General features: G+C 40.0%; 1 protein-coding gene across 1 annotated transcript; it reads right to left on the minus strand.

The window, feature by feature from the left end:
* Positions 1-4,404: 4,404 nt before the first annotated feature.
* On the minus strand, positions 4,405-20,231 carry calm1a (calmodulin 1a). The gene is made up of 6 exons (XM_079833355.1): positions 20,103-20,231; positions 14,461-14,491; positions 14,129-14,272; positions 8,970-9,076; positions 8,442-8,577; positions 4,405-8,210 (listed from the first exon to the last, which is right to left on the minus strand). Exons 1-6 carry the CDS (start codon positions 20,103-20,105, stop codon positions 8,182-8,184), a joined length of 450 nt encoding a protein of 149 aa, XP_079689481.1. The 5' UTR covers positions 20,106-20,231; the 3' UTR covers positions 4,405-8,181.
* Between the last annotated feature and the right edge of the window lie 521 nt (positions 20,232-20,752).

The following is a 20,752-nucleotide window of genomic DNA, read 5'->3' on the forward strand; positions in this document are numbered from 1 at the left end:
TAAATTCAGTTCTGTTTATAGTAATAACGTCTCTCTATTTATACATATTTATACATATTCAGTACATATCCATGTCCTGCACTTACGCATCCATTGTATATCCTGCACTTGCTGCTATTGCACTTCTGGTTAGACCTAAACTGCATTTCGTTGCCTTGTACTTGTACTTGTGTAATGACAATAAAGTTTAATCTAATCTAATCTCAACCCAATAGAGCATCTTTGGGATGTGGTGGAACGGGAGCTTCGTGCCCTGGATGTGCATCCCACAAATCTCCATCAACTGCAAGATGCTATCCTATCAATATGGGCCAACATTTCTAAAGAACGCTTTCAGCACCTTGTTGAATCAATGCCACGTAGAATTAAGGCAGTTCTGAAGGCGAAAGGGGGTCAAACACAATATGGTGTTCCTAATAATCCTTTAGCTGAGTGTATAAACGAACTACGAATAAGGCAGTAAAAGCGAACTGAGCGTACCTGTTCGTTGTGATGATGACGTCCCCGACAGCCTCTGTTGTCCCATTTAGCCACTTAGCAGCCGCCTTTTTCAAGACACATAACAGCTTAAAAAAAGCACGAGTGGGTAGCATGATTTTGTGTCGTAGAATAAAACGTGAACGTGTCTTGGGCTTGTGTTCACCACAGACCTTATTTCAGCCATTTAACCAAAATCCAATTCAAAAAACCACTTCGGGACGAAGGAACTGGAAGTGCTAAAATGCTAACTCGCTTCCGCGTTTTGGCCTAAATGTGTGTTAGTGGTTTAGTCTGCATGGCTTAAAATAAAAAAAATGTATCATGTTGAGGATGGTTGGCACACGTGCAAATAATAATTTTAGTCATGAAATAGGCTAACAATATTTGAGAAATATTTAGGGGTATAAACACTGAATATGCCAGTATTTTTCTTTACCCAAGGCCACATTTATTTGCACTTAGTTGTGTAATCCTAATATTTGAATATTAAATTAATTTGATGTTATTAGTTAAACCGAATACGGATGCGGACTGTCGAGACTCGAGCAGTCGAGCTCCGAAAATTACGTGAAAAAGTCATTGCTTTCTCTCGTGACCGAAGACAAACCTGGCGCGAATAAACTACCAGAAGGCTATATTTGAATGTAATGAGAATTGTTTTTATTTTTTTTACTGTAATGGTAGAGAACAGTTTTACTACTTTAATATTTGGCTTCAGAAGATTAAAACCGTAGTGCACAAATCATTTTAAACCGTTTTCCGATTGTGTCATTACAGGAGCTTGTCGCCGTCTCTTTCACTTTCTTTTGGAACGGCGTGATGGTGAGTAAATGATAAGACATTTTCAGTTTAAATTATAATAATATTATAAAAATGTGTCCTTCAAAGGTTGAGTGATGATATAAAGATCAGTCATGGCACATAAGCCTATGTCACAGACACACCGTCCAAGTTATTTTGAGATCCTAACAAACTGTTCAATATGTGACCTGTCCTAACTGTGCATGCGTTTGACAATATCAATCAACAACACAGCCTGTACTCTCCATGTGTGTGTGTGTGTGTGTGTGTGTGTATGTGTGTGTGTGTGTGTGTGTGTGTGTGAAGCCTGAACGGTAAACCTTTGTGCTGATTTATAGTGTGTGTGTTCGGTTTCTCCTGTTACTGTAATGCAAGCCTGTATTCTTTCAGTGGCCAGTGTGTTGCTGCCCTGCAGTGTATGTGCGTGTGAAATATTAATGCAGTGTTCCACTTCAGCATCATTTAACCCCACCGTGCAGCCTGTCAATCAATAAGCCCCATCCCTTCTCTAGGATGACCTCACTCTCTGTTCGGCGGTGCGGCAGGGCAGGGACTCCCTCACAAACACAGGCAGACAGTGAAGCGCGAGATGGAACAGGTCAAATGCTGATGCCTGCATTCTTCAACTGCCCACTCGCTATACACTGACTCGATCTCATATTTCATTCCCCCGCTGTGCATTTTTCTTCCGCCATATGGGCTTCCCCACCTCTCTCACACACACACGGCTTTCCCAGACCACTCTGGAGTAGTGCCAAAAGCTCATACACAGACAGTACACAGACTGATAATTCAACTCCAGCGATGCTCCATAGAGCAGAACCTGCAACACGCGCGCAAACTGGACCGACGAGTGTGTGACATGGCGCAGGTGCTCTTAGGGCTTGTCCGAATCCACTTTTGCTAGTTTAAAGGTGCTCTAAGTGATTTCACACATTTTTTAGGCCAACATTTTTTTTGACACATACAGCAAACATCTCCTCGCTATCCGCTAGCTGCCTGTCCCCTGAACACACTGTAGTCCGCCTAAGCTCCACAAACTGCAACAAAAACAAACCTGGCAGTCTGGACAACGAAGCATAACAAACAGTGCTCCAGCCAATAGCCGACAAGAATGATTTGGGGGTGGAAATCATTCTTGTCTGGGGACAGGCAGCTAGCGGATAGCGAGGAGATGTTTGCTGTATGTGACAAAAAAAAATTTAACAATGGAAAAAAACAGTCGTTGCACAAGGCGCATGGTCCAAAAGGGTTGTACCTAGTCTTTTGGCCGTAACATGCAATAAACCAATTGCCATCTCATCTCCCATTCCCTTTAAAAGCCAGTTGCGCTTGCACCATGGCGGATTCGCTATTTGCGAGCGGAAAGACTGAATGCTTCTCCAGAGAGGAATCCTTTTATTTGGAATATTTGAAAATGTTTGTGTGCTGCTGCTAGCAAAAAACACTTGAGCGTTGCATTGCGCCGGGTGTATGATAGGGCCCACTGTGTGCGCGTGTGTTGTGACGGATGATGAAAAACAGGAGGTATTTGTCAAATGTCTGTCCTGTCTCGTTTAGCACATGTGGTGTTTTGTTATTTTGGGCCTTGTGCTCATAGCTATATATAATAAAGGCTAGATGTCTTACGGCGAAGTCTCTAGCATCATCACCGGCGGCCATCTTGTCACAGGCAAGCTTTCTGGCGGGCTGTGTGGTACCTGATGTAAGGCGAGTGATCTGCACGAACACAAATACTCTCATCTCGCTGAAATCTTAACGGATTTACAAATGGTTTGGTTTTTTACAAACGTTATTAACGTGGCTATAATTCTGGAAGCTTGAACAAATAATGAATAATTATTCATAAGTATGCAGTGTCATAACTACATCTCTGACGTTTATAACAAACCAAAGAGTTTGAAAATCGGTAGAAAATTGAGCAAGTTATGGTTATTTAAAAAGTACATGCACCGTTAAAACACAATGTTACGAGTGAGCGAGCTGACTGTGACAAGATGGCCGCCAGGTGCGGCCGTCGACCTCCATTGGCCAGCAGCGTGGACGAGACATCTAGCCTTTATTGTGTATATCTATGCTCTATGCTATCTATCTATGCTAAGTCGTCTGTTTCCTGTTACCGATTTCATGTTCTGGATCCTGGTTTGTTTTTGTATTATGTTTGATTTTCCCCCTCGTGGGTTTTGTTTTGTGTTTATGTTTCTTTTGTTAATAAATTCCATTCTCCGCAATTGAGTCCTCACTCCAGTTTTTCCTTGGTTAAACGTAACAGTATTGGACAGCAAAAAATAGACCATTTAAAACTATGGGTTTTGGGAGATTAAGAAGGTCGCTGTGTTGACAAGAAAATCTTTTATGAGCAACATGGATACATTTTTACTAAGGTTAAAGGCAGTCAGCCGACCATTATCGCAAAATAAAGCCTGAAGGCATTGTGTATATTGGGTTTATTTTGTGATAATGACGGTTGACTGTAGTGTGCATTATCCCACCAGTGTTACCACGTTTCGCTGGAGAAATAAACAACCCAGTATGGAAATGTCCATAGACCTTATTCAGAGCAGTGCCATGACAATGAAAGTGAGGCTGTGGCCCTGTCCCAAATGGCACCCACCCTAAACACTCGCGGCCTTCGTATGAGTCCACACTTTCGTGACGTAACACCGCTTTATCCCTGCCACAAATGACACGCTTCATATGCATCTTTCTTGCTTGTGGACTTACAATGACGTCCATTAAGTCCATGAGACCGTAGCGTAGCTGAAGCGAGCTCCGCAGCAGACTTCTTCCCGACAGTCAAAGCGCCATTACGTCAAGAAAGTGCGGACTTGTAGGAAGGAGTGTTTAGGGTGCCATTAGGGACAGGGCCTGTTTTCGAGGGCATCCACTGTAAAAAAGCTGTATAAAGCTCCTCGATCACTTCTAATATTCCACAGCTCATGTTGTCTGGAGTTTTATGTCTGCTGAATTTTCTTGTAAAGATATTTTTGTAGTGTTTAGGCTAAAACAAGGCAAAATTTGGGCTGTCGGTGAACATGAACTTGTCAAAGAAATGAAACCAAACACCTTGTCGTACATCTCGCAAGTTATTTGGGTAAAAACGACATGTAACCAAATTATTTTGTGGGTTACTTTTTATTCCCTGAATCGTTTCTGGTCTCATACACAAACATACCACTGCACAATACCATAATTAACCAATCAGAATACATTTTTCATGCACTTTTTGAAATGGATCTTTACATAATAAATTGCTTATTTCAATATATCCTTTTTAACCGAAAAAACATGTGTTTTCTAACATGCTTAACATGTTTTTTGACCATGTAATTTGTAATCAGAATGTCCTAACTTCTGGTGAAACGACAGACTTCTGTCTGGTGAGAGAAGGGAAGTATAAACTTCCCTGTAGCAGTTCAGGGAGTTTAATTACAAAATAAACAACAAAACACAGACTGCAGTAAATACTTTTTCCTACTGATATTTTCCATGGGCCCCCGGGACCTCCATATACCCCTGGTTGAAATCCCGTTCTTTTCATCTGAGCAGGTCGGGGTGTTAACAGATGACAAAAGCTCCTGATACATTTCATGCTGTGTTGCAGTGCGAGTTGTTCTGAACAGGCGTGTGACACATAGTTTGGTTTTCTCTCATGCATCTCTCTGGACAGCTGAAGGGATTTTTTTTTTTTGGGACAACTGCATGTGCTTTTAATGTTGCAGAGGAATTGCTGAACCCTCGGTGTCAGTTATAAATTAAAAATCCTCTGCCGGATGATTTGCCAGCTCAGGGGTCGAGAGGGAGCCGTTGGGATAAGATGACCTTATTGGCACTGTGTGAATACAGAGTAAATGACGGGCCTTTAGTGCGTCGTCTATGCGTGTGGTTTAAAGCGGCACACTTGATAGAGATCTTGCTTAGAGGGAGGGGACTGGGTCCTAAGAGGTAAAAAGCATTTGACGGAATCTGTTCGCCCATGCATGAGTAAGCCTGTATTTTGAACAGAATATGCCACAAGACAAGACCCCTGCCTGGAGCAACACGAGTTAAAGCTGCAGTGTGTCGTTTTGACTCTATAACCTTCCGATTGCCATGTTTCATCTACATAGAACCACATTATATTTCCCAACCCACTATGTATTTGTGTCTTGCTGAATGCTCAGTTGAATGAAGCTCTTGTGTTTCTGAAGGCAAATGAATCAATGTGATTGAGTATTATCTTTCATCTGTTTACTCCACTAACAAGCTCTTTACAAACGTTTTGTGTCCGTGATTATGTTCAGAATTGCACTTCCATACATGGATTGCGCAGCAGTATTCAAATTTCTATATGCATGGAATGCTTGAATGACTTGCTATTATTATTAGCTCAGTGTGTAATACTGTATCCCACAATGCAATGCACTCAGTTTGACGTCCTATTATGTAATGGATGAATGGACCAGAAGTAACATCAGCTGCAATCTCCTTTTTTACTCATTATTTGATTGCAATGACATGGGTTGACACTTGACCTTTACACAAATGAATTAAAAATCCCCTAAAAAATGTTAGATTATGCAAAATAGACCACAAGTAAACAAGTTCATCTACTATTTCTAATTTAATAAAAAGTATTTCGGGTAACACTTTATTATGGGGAACACATATTCACTATTAATTATGACTTTTGCCTCAATAAACTCAGAATTTACTGATTATAAGGTAGTTGTTAAGTTTAGGTATTGGATAGGATTAAGGGATGTAGAATAGAATAAGGTCATGCTGAATAAGGCATTGCTTTATTAGTAATAATAAACAGCCAATACACTAGTAATATGCATGCTAATAAACAACGTAATCGTGAGAACTGAACCCTAAAATAAAGTAGTACTGTGAGTTTATTTGAAAAGCTAACATTTGATTAGTAAAATTGTGTAGAATATTTAATATATTTTTAAGAATATTAATGATATGTTAAATATTTTGTATGTATACGTGTGTATTATCTTTGTGTGGTGCAGAGCTGTTGGGACATTTTGGCTGTTTTTGCTCAGAGAAACTGGGACCAACCAGCGCCTGTAACCAAATGACGACAAAAAAAAACAAAAACAAAAACATCCTGCCATATCTGAGGCACATCTAAATGACCAGGGGCATTTTCTGCAGACTCAGCCGAACATTTTCTGAAGCCTTTAGCCATTCTCTGATTATTCTCCTTGGATTAATGTATTTAATACACATACACTTAGCCACGTGCAGCTCATAAGTCAGAAGGGCTGAGAGACGTGGGCTGTTAGCACTCTCCTCCCACACGCCTGTCACTGTATCCTGTTTCTCACTGCTGAGCACATAGTAGACGCACAATCATCTCCACACACCCCTCTCCACACGGTCACTGAGCTCAGGCTTTAAATAGCTGTAAATTAAGAGCGAGTCTGAAAATTGTGTGCAAAACACTCAATACATCTGATAGAAAAATGCAAATTAATAATTCCAATAATAAAGGGACGTACTGTAGATCTTCTGCAGGGATGAACTCTGCCTGACTACAGGAGGTGGATCTAATCAGCTGTGGACTCTCTCACACACACACACTCACACGCTCGTTCTCCCTCTCCCCATCTCTCCAGAGTCTCTTCTCCAGCTCCCACATGGTTTTTGATATCTCCCTCATCCACCCAGAGCCATAGATCCAGGTTGCCAGGCAACCCCTAAAATCCCTAAAGACAGACGCGCTCAAGCCTGCGCTTGGATAGATCAGTGCTCATGCTACATGACACATATATACCGAGACGTACAGAAAAAGAGAGCAGTTGCCATGGTGATTTCTGTAGGCTGGCTGCAAAAGCTTCCCTAAATGTTTGTTTCAATAGATGACAAAAAGGACAAACAAGGTTGACAGCTTCAAGTTCATGTTCTTTTATTGAAAAAAAAAAAAAAAAAAAAATCAAAAAAGACAAGCATATACAACTTGGAATGAACATAAACAGAACTGAAGGTGGGCAGTCGAAACAAACCCCTGGCGGCCGAAGCCCTCTTTTGCACTCTCCAGAGTAATCGACATGCTCACAGTCAGAGCCCAGAGAAAAAAAAAAAAAAAAAAAACATTTATGGTACGGTCACCATTGCCCTTACCCGAAAAACGCTTCCACGTAAGGTGAAAGGTCACGCCCTGAAACTCCAAAGCCACTCCCTCCCACTGAACGCCCCTACTAATCGGGCACAACGCACAAAGAAACAAAAAACTCCAAATATCTTGACATGCCAAACATAGTTTTAAAATCTCTTAACTGCTCATTTTTCTTAAAAATATCTCTTTATTTAGTTATTGAAGCAAACTGCAAAGGTCCCATTCATTCGTCCTCTATGCAGATTCTGAAAAGCCGCCCGCCACCCGAGCCCACCTCCCCCGAACAATATTAAACCCTCTTTTAAATCCACCCCCTGAACACTCCGACAGACATCGCTGAGGTTTCCGCCCCAATAGCGGCTCCGGACTCAAGCTGCATGCATGTAGAACAGAAACAGGAAGTAGAAGACGATTGGCCAGCCCAAACATCGCCACTAGCAAATGGAACCAGTTAAGCAGTTCACCAGATGCTTTTACTTTAGTTTCTGAAGGTTTGATATCAGGATTAATTGATTGATCTTTTTGTAGATGTCTAAGCAGTTCTTTGGGAACAGGACCACTAACCAATACATGCAGGTCATTTATGTTTGTTTAGGTTTTGTTTTTTTGGGGGGGGGGGGTTTATTTCATATATTTTTTCTATATATGGACATTTTCCTTTTTTAACATTCAGTTTTTTTCTATACAGAAACAGTATGAATAAATGAATATTTTTGCGTAAGAGGTAAGTAAAACATTTGACTGATTTTTTTTGTCTTCTAAAGAGGTCAGGAGAGAACAGAAGAGCTTCACTTTGCCGTCATCATTTGTACAAATTCTGTGGACAGAGAGAGGACGACACATCAGACATGACACTCATGAGATCACCACAACTACTAGGTTCCAGACTGCCCCTTTAAATTCTTAACATACACGCAAATAACCTTGCGTCATCCAAATCCAAACTACATTATTGTAATTGAATTGGCGATTTATAAAAGTAATATTTAATCTGCATAAAACGGCGACCCTTTCCTGGTAATCTGGAAAGCACACAGCTGCGACGTACCTTCGTAATTGACCTGACCGTCACCGTCAATGTCAGCTTCTCTGATCATTTCGTCCACCTCTTCATCCGTTAGCTTCTCGCCCAGGTTTGTCATGACGTGGCGAAGTTCTGCTGCGCTGATGTAGCCGTTACCGTCCTGACACAGATAGACAAGAACAATAAATCAGCCGTGTCATGCTGTTAAAATATTAAAGCACTAAATCTAAAGTGGGCGATTTTGAAATCAGTAATGACATGTTGTGGAGGCGCAATGCCGAAGAAAAAGGGGCAACACGGGTAACATTCAACAAATGGAAGCAAAAGAGGCTAATGATAATTTTTCTTAAACGTTTGACAATCAAATGTCTCTGCAAACCTATAAGGAAATATGTCTGACTGTAGAAAGATTGCACCATGAATCGCTTGAAACCAGCTTTATGTGGAACAAGGGCTTGTCATTTAGTTTTCCAAGTTTGGTTTATTTTTTCCTGCCTTCTCACTCTTTCCATGGAAGCAAGAACATCATCTTTCCCTGTTTTCAGCACTGACCTTGTCAAACACTCGGAAAGCCTCGCGGATCTCCTCCTCGCTGTCGGTGTCTTTCATTTTCCGGGCCATCATTGTCAGAAACTCTGGAAAGTCGATGGTTCCATTACCTAAAAGAAACAGAGAAAACCATCAGATCTGGTCCGAGATGTTTGAAAACTCGGATAATGTATCCAGGAAACAGAACGCAGGAGGAAAGCGGGGCAGTCAACAAGGCATAATGAGGAGTAATGAGGTCTAATAGCACATTTAGTGAGTTTGGATCTAGCTGAACCACAGCAAACACTCTCTAGGATACACAAAACACCATGTGGGAAAAATCAGGAATGAACGTCATGTTTATATTCCTATATTGTGAGATAAAACATTAACTTAGTTCATGCTCATTCCTTCCATCTTTCCTTCTATTAACATTGCTGTCATCTTGTGCTCATTTAAAAGGTGCTGTATGTCATTTTTTTGACTGTACTAAAGCATAAAAATACCATGTTTGCAGAGATTTAGGAAACATTTTAAGTTCAAATGAGTGTAGGATCGTCTGTTTTTGTCTGTGTGATCCCGCCCACTGTCAATTTACCCAATAGTATTTTGACACCCCAGGTTGTCAGTTGGCGAAAAACTCCGCGTATTGCAGCCATGGAAGCCAACGAACTGGGTCAGAGATCGCAGTTTGTACCAGACCTAAAAAGCATCAGCAATAAGACATTGCAAACGTATACATTATCTGATCAACTTACAGTGCAGGGCTTGTCGCCAACTTAACTGCGCTCGTTCCTGTTGCACGTCCTCAATTTGGCAACCCGCATGAGGGGGAAACAACCCTCTCTAGTATTTTGAATTTGGACTGCAGTACCCATCTCAACCACTAGTAGGGTTGGGTATCGGGTTTTTTTTTTTTTTTTCGATACCGGTGCGAAACCGATACTTTTAAAACGTTACTGGTGCCTTAACGGTGCCTGAACCGATACTTAATTTTTTTTTTTTTAAGCCACAAAACGAGGTGGATGAGATTGAAGAATGGCTTTTTATTGTTGTTTTTTTTATTAATTAAATGTAAAATGTTATTACAAGTTTAAAGTATAATTAAATATATAAATATAAATAAATACAAAACACAATTTACTTAACAAATTCACAGTAAAACTAAAGCCACCTAACCCAACTACAACTAATTTAACTCTAAATAACAGTTACAGTAATAACAGCAGTAGTTTGTATTCTTGGTATGCTACAAACCAGCTTCAAGCTTCAGCTTTATTTTGCAGAAATATGACCATATTCTCTGGCTAAATATTTTAGAACGCATTGCCTTATTGTTTCCATGGCAATGCGTCGTGCCTTTCACATGACACACCTCAATAGCGCTGTATGACAGCTCAGCTGTATCGGGTTTATTTCACTTTTTCTTTTTTATTCAAACTTGCAAACTATCTCATGAACTATCTGATATTCTGATTTTCAAATATGTGTAAGTGAATGTGTGTTAGTTGATCTATACTGCGCGATGGGCGGCGCCATGTTATTTTGCGCCTCAGAGAATCGGATCTGTCGGATTTACATCACGTAAATGTATTCACGTCTCACGAAACACATGAAAGTAAGTGACCGCTGAACTGGGAGAAGAATGGAGTAAACTATATAGTTACTATATAATGTGTATCTGATATGAATAAAACACGTAGTCAAGTTATAACTGTCTGAAAGGATTGTTTTTGCCGCTTCCATAGACAATGAGCATTTAAATGTCTGAAACCTAAAATAAACATTATGTGGTTTAAAACACTGAATAGTTGTGATATGTGACGAGCGCTGAGCGTGTCTGTCTCTGGCTCGGCGCCAGCCAAAGTGCGAAAGCACATTTGAATTTAAGTGGCACCGAAATCTGTGTTCTGATTTGGTCCGGTACATACCGGTTGGCACCGGGTTTCGGTACCCAACCCTAACCACTAGCTATCAATATTACATACTGCACCTTTAAAGTTAATGTTTAAGACAACCACTAGCTATCAATATTACATACTGCACCTTTAAAGTTAATGTTTAAGACAACCACTAGCTATCAATATTACATACTGCACCTTTAAAGTTAATGTTTAAGACACTATTAAGTTAAATGAAATCTTTAGCCATCTCAAAATTAATATCCATTTTAATGTTGTACATTATAATGTGATGCTTAATTTCACTTGTAGTATTTAATGTTTAGACTTTCATGTGTAATTTATTTTAACAATGCAGAATTTTAGCTGGATTTTAATATTGGTGCATTGCTAATTTGAATTTAAACAAGACAGGAAAAATAACAGTTCAAGGGTTTTCAGGCTGAAATGTGTGTTTTGCTTCCCTTGAGGTTTAAACAAGCTAAGGTGGGACATTTCCATTACACAGAACAAATATGACATCCTCCTGTGTGCATGCGTGTGTGAAAATTATCACTACAGCCATTCCCACAGGGCTCACACTGCGTGTGTAATCTGACAATGTGGGTGTAGACATGTGCTTGCGTATGTGTGTGTGTTTTTCTTCACATTGCATGTTCTCCTTACTGGAGCTCTTGACAAACATTTTCTCGATTCCATCGCCGCCACTGCCAAAGTGGATTATGTAAAGGATTCCATGAGGTCTTTATTACCTGCTGTTATTCAACGGGCTTTACTGCTGTCTGACCTACAAAAAAACGACTCCATACTGAACAATCCCATCTGCAAATAATCAGTATATCAGAAATCCAACAACGTGCTGCGCTCTGCAGGATCTAACAAAATGTTTGCACGATACTAGCATTAAAAGACACCCTAGCATACTGGAACACTAATTACATCATCTCTGTAACAAGAAAGGCATCCAAGGAATATTGCATTTGGTGCTATTTGAAAGCTTGCATGCACACAAGCTAATTGTAAAACAAGACAAAGCGAGACAGGTTAAAGGTCAACCTTATGAGGCAGGAAACATTTGGTGAGGTGAGGTTCTCTGTACAGAGATGTTAGGATGAGTGAGTTTAACAAGTGTGTCAATAATAAAGTGAAAATATGATAAGGGTTTCATTTTTAAAATAAAATAAAAAGTGAATGTAGTCATAAAAATAAAAAAACATTCAGAATCAGATCTGTGCATTAGAACTACGGTAGTTAAAGAGATAGTTCCCCCCAAAATAAATTCTGTCATTAATTACTCACCCTCATGTTGTTCCAAACCCGTAAGACTTTTGTTTATCTTCTGAACACAAATGAAGATCTTTCTGATGAAATCTGAGATCTTTCTATCCCTCCATCGACAGCTACGCAACTGAAACTTTGACGCTTCAAAAAGTTCATAAAGAGATCGTAAAACTAATCCATATGAATTGATCGGCTTAGTTCACTTTTTTTGAAGAGACTCGATCACTTTATATATGATGAACAGATTGAATTTAGGCTTTTATTCACATATAAACATTCATCAACGCACACATCAATTATGATAAGTGAAAGCTCAAGTGTGTTTGCTTGACGTGCGAGAACCAGTGAGGTTCATTCTCGTGTAACTCAGCAAGAACGTTTGAGCTTCCATAAGAGGTTTGTTCTCGCACATCAAGCAGGTTCGGTTGAGTTTGTTTATGTTGGCTGATCAATGTTTAAATGTGAATAAAAGCCTAAGGGACAGAAAGCTCTAAGATTTCATTAAAAAGATTTTTGTTCCGAAGAAGATGAACGAAATTCTTATGGGTTTGAAACAACATGAGGGTGAGTAAATGACAGAATTTTCATTTTTGGATGAACTAAGTAACCCTTTAAAATAAAGACAAATAAATCATTTGTATTTTTTTTTAATACATCTGGACGTTTACTTGAAAACTTGATATTGCTGTTAGACAGCTAATATATAAATTTACATAAAAATAAAAGTCAATAACATGCAAGTTGTGTGATAAAAAAACACCCTAACCTAAGTATAGCATTGGTTGCATGCACACAAGCTAATTGTAAAACAAATCAGATAAAACTGATAGCATTACGTTTTGTCGCAACTGGATCCATCAATGATTTCTTGAAGAAGAGATTAATTGAGAAATCAACTTTCCTTTGATATATAAAAGTTCATTGTGATATAAGAATATCCTGTAAGTTTCGGAGCTGAAAACGTCCTTGTTAATCAAAGAAAAGCTTTTATTGACACCAGGACCAGAAAACGTGAGATCTCAGAATATGTCGACCATTGACATCACAGAATGCAAAAGCGCCACCTCAAGCACACCCACCGACTCGTGGAGCTAAACGGGTCACTAATGATGTGATAGTATTGCATTGTTACAGATCGTATTGATTATGTGTACGTGTCTAACTGAACATACCTTATCACATTTACATTTACATTTATGCATTTGGCAGACGCTTTTATCCAAAGCGACTTACATTGCATTCAAGGTATACATTTTACATTTTGTCATTTCTTGCTTTCCCTGGGAATCGAACCCATGACCTTGGCGTTGCTAGCGCCATGCTCTACTGTTTGAGCTATAGGAAAGCTATATCACACCGTCACAGGCTGGAGAATCCTTTATTTGAGGTGTTATTGGTTCATTCGTGATCAGACTCGGACTTGTAACATTACGGGCCAGGGCTCACAAAGCCCATCGTCCCCGGGCCTATGTGTTTTTCAGACGGGCTACCAAAACACAGCCTGTTGGCAGGCCGGTGATATCTTAAATAGTGAAATAACATTCCTTTCTTACGCACGCGCACGCGGTGTGTGTTTGTGTGCGGTTCGTGGTTATATTCACTGATCGGGCTGGCCAAGTAATACAAAAAAAACATCCCAATCAATCATGTGTGGATGAGCGATATATCACTGTGTTTGTTTGATAAAGATATTTTGCGAGTCCTGTGAGCGTTTCCCAGACGCTTTCAAAACAATTCCCACATGTACTGAGAGAAGCTGAAGCTCATTAAATATGCAAATCTTATCCAATCCTAGCCATGGGCGTTTACCAAGTCTTCAGTGCGGCACGCCCATCAAAACCGACCGTTTTTCTGAGAGCCCCAAAACCAAGGCAGAAAATAGCCTATTACTTATTCATTATGATGTTTTTGAATGTAAAAACCACGCAAGTCGTAAGTTGACCTCAGACAACAGTATAAAAATTTGATGGCCTCTTTAAGTCTGAACTGAATCAAACTCACCGTCAGCGTCCACCTCGTTGATCATGTCCTGCAGTTCGGCCTCCGTGGGGTTCTGACCGAGTGAACGCATCACTGTGCCCAGCTCTTTGGTTGTGATGGTACCATCACCATCCTTATCAAACAAGGAGAAAGCCTCCTTAAACTCTGTAAGGAAATGGACAAAAACAACATTAAAACCTCACATGTCTACGTTTGAAACTTTATTTTCCAAAGATCAATTTTCCTTAAGTGTCTGACTGAATGAAGAAGTGCAGGTGTGCTGACAGTAAGAAGCTAATACATGACTTTCATCCACTGCATTGTATACAACACAAGCATACAGATTGGCTTACCAGCAATTTGCTCCTCGGTGAGTTGGTCAGCCTTGAAATAGAGAAGAAAAAAAAAGTGATGAGATAACGAGTGTAAAACATGTATAACTCAGTTTTATTTTTATTGTACACTTTACTGTGGAACTGAGCAAACCCTAATGGCACAGATGTCAGGAAAAACAAGCCTCAAAAGCAAGATCAAAGCACTGCATAACCAAAATTAAGAACAGAAGAGCTCAACCATAAAAATAATGCAGCATCCTAAATGCTCTTCATAAAGCCTTCATCTGCCGTCACTTTCTGAAATTGACACCTAAAGCTTCCACTTAGAAACTCAAGGTCCAAGATCAACCAATCAATTCCAGCACACAAGACAAAATACCACTTTGACCTCCAATTCAAAAACTAATGGTGAATAAATATCCCCTTAAAGGCCACAATGAAAACAGTTAACTGTATTCAGAGACACACACACACACAAAATTGTCTTAATGCTAATGCAACCTTTATGCCATCAAACTGAATATCAGTCAGGTCAGCCACCAGCCTCTTTGCCTTGGGTTCGTTTTCCCAGCCATAAGTTGCCCTGTCCATTTTTACAGGCGCTTTCCTGGGTTTGACTTCAGCGGTAGGGCTTTTCAATGAAGTCAGGCCTTCCACCGCTCCTCGAACCATCCCCAGACCTTCTGCCAGACACTCGGCCCGCTTGGCGTTTTGCGCTCCCTGGCGCTTGGCATCCCCAAGCTCACTCCTGCACTGCTGCAGACAGTTCTTCAAATCCTGCAAATCTCGCACCACGCCGTCAATGCGGCTGTTGGTGGAGTGCACCAGCATCTGCAGGAATGACTTGTAGTTTTTCTCCTGGAGCTCGATCAGCTCTTTATAAAAGAACTGCTGCTGGTCAAGGAGATCGTACACCACAGATAACGACACCGAGTTCTCCTCAGGGTGGATGATGCGGCGCTTTGGAGGCATTCTGGTCTCTTGGAGCAGACGTTGAATGTAGAATGTAGCGGTGAGTCTGGCTGAAGAACAACGGACCCCAAGAGAGATCACCTGACCCTTGAGCTCGATGTTACTGTACCAACCTCCTGGGCCGCATTGGGTATCGTACAGCAAGATATTGGGACGGTTTTTTTTTTAGAAGCTTAATGTCAGCAGCTCACTACGGTTACAAAGCCGAGGGTCTGGGATCATTTCCATTATTTGACCCGTCCCATCGGGTCACTCAAGCAAAGTGGGATGTATTCTGAGATAGACCGGCAGGTACATGGAGTGACAGCCAAATCAAAAGGAGGGTATTAAGGCCCGTCTGTCAAAATCAAGCAGCTTGTCACTTTACCTGCTCCTGTGGTCATCTCAGTTTACAGCCAGCTGTAGGTTTACATTTAAATCGCCTTGATCATCTGAGTGGCATCGCGTCTCTGCTAATTGTGCCAACACCTCTTCGTCTGCGAACACAATGCCAGGTTTTACCTTTCCTTGCGTGGATGCATTATCGCACCTGTCTCAATGTACTTGTGACCAAGTTTATTTTTCTCACCCAGTCTCTCCCTAAGGGTCCTGTTAATCGGAAGGTTAAGGATCTGGGCTGCTAGCAGGAAAACTGCAATTTCAAATTCAGGTAAGGACAAACTATGACCTGGAGAGTTACAAAAGGTCCCTTCCTGCCTTATTATGACTATGCTGTTGTGCAAGGGATCTCGGCACATGTTGTTCCAATTAGTGTGCAGTGCTTAACTCCCTTGAAATGTAACCTAAATATGAACACACATCCTTTACCCACAAATCATTGGGAAGTCGCAATGTAACGGAAGCAACAACACATTCTCTTTTATATTGCGACTTATGTCCGGGTGAAAAATTAGTGAAAAAAAGAAAAATGTAGCGCAGGGTTTAATTCATCGGTTGTTGATTGGATGGAGATCTGAATGCGAGCTTGGGGTCAATTGTAAGAAAGGGGTGTGGTTTATGAGGATGAAATGATTGAAAAAGACGGAAGTCGATATACTGAATAAAAATGATGAGGTCAACAAAAAATTGCTTATGAATAAGCTAACAATAATATAACATGCATTTAGAAAATAAATAGGGTGAATTCACATTTCATGATGGCCTTAGGAACAAACTTTGTTGTCAAAAGTTGTGATATGATGTGCAAGAGTGATGACTCCTCTCTATCCTTGTTGAGCCAACAGTATCCCTGCAGAGCTCTGCAAAAAAAACCTCTGATAGCTCACCGCCCAAAACAAATTACTCTTATGAAGCAATTCTTTTAAAGTCAACATGAAACAGAAATTGTTATAGTTTTTTTATTGCCTATCGTGAGATCTATTCAAGTCGAGTGAGAGAGCAATGCAGGGTGGAACTTGATTGGAGTAGTCTTGTTTTTTAATTGCTGCGATTGTAAGTGACAGGTTGCTGGTTGGTCTGTCAAATAAAATTTTGAATAAGAATATTTGTTGAATGAAAAAAGAAAAGAAAAAAAAAAAAATCCACATTCAAATGCAAAAACGGTGCATTCGAATTTTAGGTGCGTCAGGCAGCCTTCTTAACGGCGCATGGGATGCGATGATTTTTGTTCACTGCTGCGTTCATTCAAAACATTGCAACCGTAAGCCGTTCACAAAGAGCGTATTTTCTACGCTGCTTTGTTTTCTATGTAAACATGCGCTGGACTGACATCTTTGACCGTTGCACTCGCGTCTCGCACAAGAGGCCTGCATGTTTAGAAAGACGTGTAAAGTTAAAAGAAGTTCAACTTTCAAAAAAGCGTCAAGACTTTGTGTGTTTTTAAACGCAAAAAGTACTCTGGGATCAGCACTTTGGCTCTTTCTGTTAAACTATGCATACGTTCATGTAGTTTTGTTCATAATTGTTTATCCAATTTACGAAATTATATTTTATTCATAAATGTTAGTTTAAATGTTATGCAGACAGTGCATGGCATGTTTTTTTCTACTGTTTTATTTTCATCTTTGAATAAACTATTTAAATGTGGTGTATTAATATGTTGCTCATTGTGCCCTCAGGAGACAAACCAAAAGCCCACCCCAATATTCTCTAAAAAAAAAAAAAGTTGGAATTGTCAACTTTGATTAAATTTTGACTTTCATGAATATTTAAAGATACTTATTGGTTTAAATCACTCTGAAACACACCTCTGTATAATTTATAATATTATTAGAGAGGCAATTGACATTATATTTGAAATATATACCCAAGTGAATCAGAATCAAATTTAAATCAAAACTAATAAGGAAATCTGTAGCAATATCCACACGACTGTTCATCTAATAATCATTTTAACTACTTGAAGCTTTCAGCCATCGATAAGAGTGTGGTACTCTTATCCAGATTTCCCCCCAAAATCAACACAGAAAATGCGCGTTCACAGATTCCCCATTGGCCCTGCCCATAAAGGATAATTTCTTCTCTCGAACTGATGGGGGGAGAACAAGATCCTGCACCTCCACTGGAAACCTTCCAGGCTATTCGCCATCCAGCAAGGCTTCAAACATCGCACAACACTGCCAGGAATTTGGCCTGGATCTGAAACGCTTCGCAACGTTGCCTGGAATCTGGCCTTGATTTAGGAGCCGCCAAGCAGCAGGAGCAGCTGAGAAAAGGCTAGCCTGGCGCTCAGGACACCCAGTGTATGATAATGAGTGTGGTATTGCCACTTTCACACCATGTAAATGGGAGTCCCCAAGGCCCTGAACCATCACCGAGTCTTTCTGCACAAAACAAACACCAATAGACACACACACACACACACACACACACACGTTAGCACCCAAGACAGGAAGATGGCTTAATATAAACTCATGACCACAACTGTGAAGGCGGCTTCCTTGAGAGCCAAACCAACTGTGTGCCGTGAAGACAGGAAGCCCTGAAATAGCCATACTATTAAGGCTAATCTGGCCATTTTAGTTCCCAGGTTTACCAATAAATTCTTTAGGATAACTTTACATGTGTTTTACTCCAGTACTGAACAGCTGCTCAGCTCTTATATACACAATAAAAGACGGTGTAGTTATTGTTGTAGCATTGAAGCACTTCACCATGACTGTGGTTTAACTCTGAAATGACAGTTTTGCTGAAGTGCTTCAATGCTACAACAATAACTACACCGTCTTTTACTGTTTCTAGACCGTTTTACAGGATGGGTGAAAAAAAAAAAGCCTGATTATTTTCCCCACAAGTGCCCAATGAATCCCATGGCACAGTTGCCAGAACAGAACGAAATTAGAGCTGCAACATGGCAAGAAAGACCCTAAAGACGCAACCAGGGAGGAACAGACATCACACACAGAAACTAACCATCATCGATAGCACTCAGTAAAAAATACTTAATACTGAGCCTTCTGTGGAGAAGCTGAAGCAGAAACGTTTGTGTGGACTCATTGAGTCGGTATTGACTTTTGTTGAACTCACTCAGTGCATTCTTTCCATGCTTCACGAACAATGTTTGCTTTCTTGAGCTAAAATGCACCATTTAAACAAAGGTTTGTTTATGTTCTCATTTGGTATCCAGCTGTATGATTTATGCTCTCCGTTGCGAGCTCTTATGAGAGAGAGGGAAAAAATCTAATCCAGAGCACAGATAACAAACAAACAAGTCAATACAACACTAAACTAATTAAATTAAATATGTTTGTGCCAATTTCTGCCAACCTAAACAATTGAACAAAGCCAATGTGTAATTCTAACCCTGCTTATTTGGACAGATCTGAAAGTTATGCAAACTTTTAATTTTAGAAAGCTCGGTAAAAGAGCACTTGAGATTAATAACATGGTCATACATGCATGTCATAATGCTTTATCTTCAAAAATGAAACAATGACCATCTAGAGCCAACACAACTCACATGACAACTGCTTAATAGATCTCATACATTTCATTACAATGGACATTTAAAGAAATATCTCAACCTAATATTGAACTTTTGTCATCATTTATGACGACTTTTTCTTCTTCTTCTTTGGAACACAAAAGGAGATGTTCACAGCCCCAGTCACCGTTCACTTTCACAGCATCTTTTTTTCAAGCAATGAAAGTGAACGGTGACTGGAGCTAACATTACCGTTTGTGTTACAGGTAAGAAATAAAGTCCTACGGGTTTTCATTTCGGGTGAGTAAATGATCAATTAAATATACATTTTGTTTAAGTGAATGAACCCTTTGAGGTCTTTTCATGCTCTCAATTCAGACTGGCCGGATATGTGCAGGCGCTGTCAATTATGTCGATAGCAAAAATAATTTGCTAAAGCAAATATTGTCTTATACACGTTAGTTATGAAGATAAGCGCAAGTTGTTCTTATTCAACAGGAGCACTGATCATCCGTCTTCTGCTGACCAGCACATCACACCATAATAAACGCATATGTCACATTTCCTGCCGCACTATGACATCAATAACACTGCAACACGTTCAAAATAATACACAGACGTAACCATCGCTTGCGAAGTTCATTGAAATTCAGAACAGATTCTATCTAATGCATATGAAATTAAATTTGCTGTTGCACGAGCGCAAAACGCATCAGTGGCATGCAGTTGGTTAACGTTAGCCGCGTCTGTATATTAATCGCATTGCGTTAAATACATGAAAGATTAATTCATAAACGAGTAGTGTATGACAAAAGCCTATACGTACCATATCTGAGGTTGGAGAGTGGACTGGGTTTGTTAATCTACGCTAGACTGCAGCGATGCTCCGCTCTCAGTGAAAGCTCCACCGTGCGACTGTCGCTCGCAGAGTATTGAAGGTGATCCGGTACTATATACAATGGTGTATTCCTCCGCCGTACGACCCCTATCACTCACTTCCGCATAGTGCAGTGACAAGCCCCGCCCATCTAATTATCATAACCACCTCAGTCCCGAGAAGGGAAAGTGTGTAGTTGTAAGAAAAAAGTCAGCAATAATTATATTTGGAGAAATGTATAGGCCTTATACATACTTAAGTACATGAAATCTGACATTTTCTGGCAGTTCTATATGAAAATGTTTTCAGCGCTAGCTGTTGCAAGAAAACAAACAGCATATTTACATTCAACTGCATGTTGGACTAAATGTTTTTTTATGGAAGCCAACAGGTTTATCAGATTACTATTACTAATGTAAGTTTAATACCCTAATTAGTATTTTCTTATAAAATAATATCAATATATGCACACAATACAGACCAATAATGTGAAGCCTATTTGACATGTAATAATTGTTTGGAGCACTTTACACATTGTTAGTCCAATTGTACTAATTATATTAACGTAGGCAAGTAATATGAACACTATGGGAAAGAAA

Source organism: Gobio gobio (genome assembly GCF_949357685.1).
Source record: "Gobio gobio genome assembly, chromosome: 13".
In the NCBI taxonomy this organism is placed as follows: Eukaryota; Metazoa; Chordata; class Actinopteri; order Cypriniformes; family Gobionidae; genus Gobio; species Gobio gobio.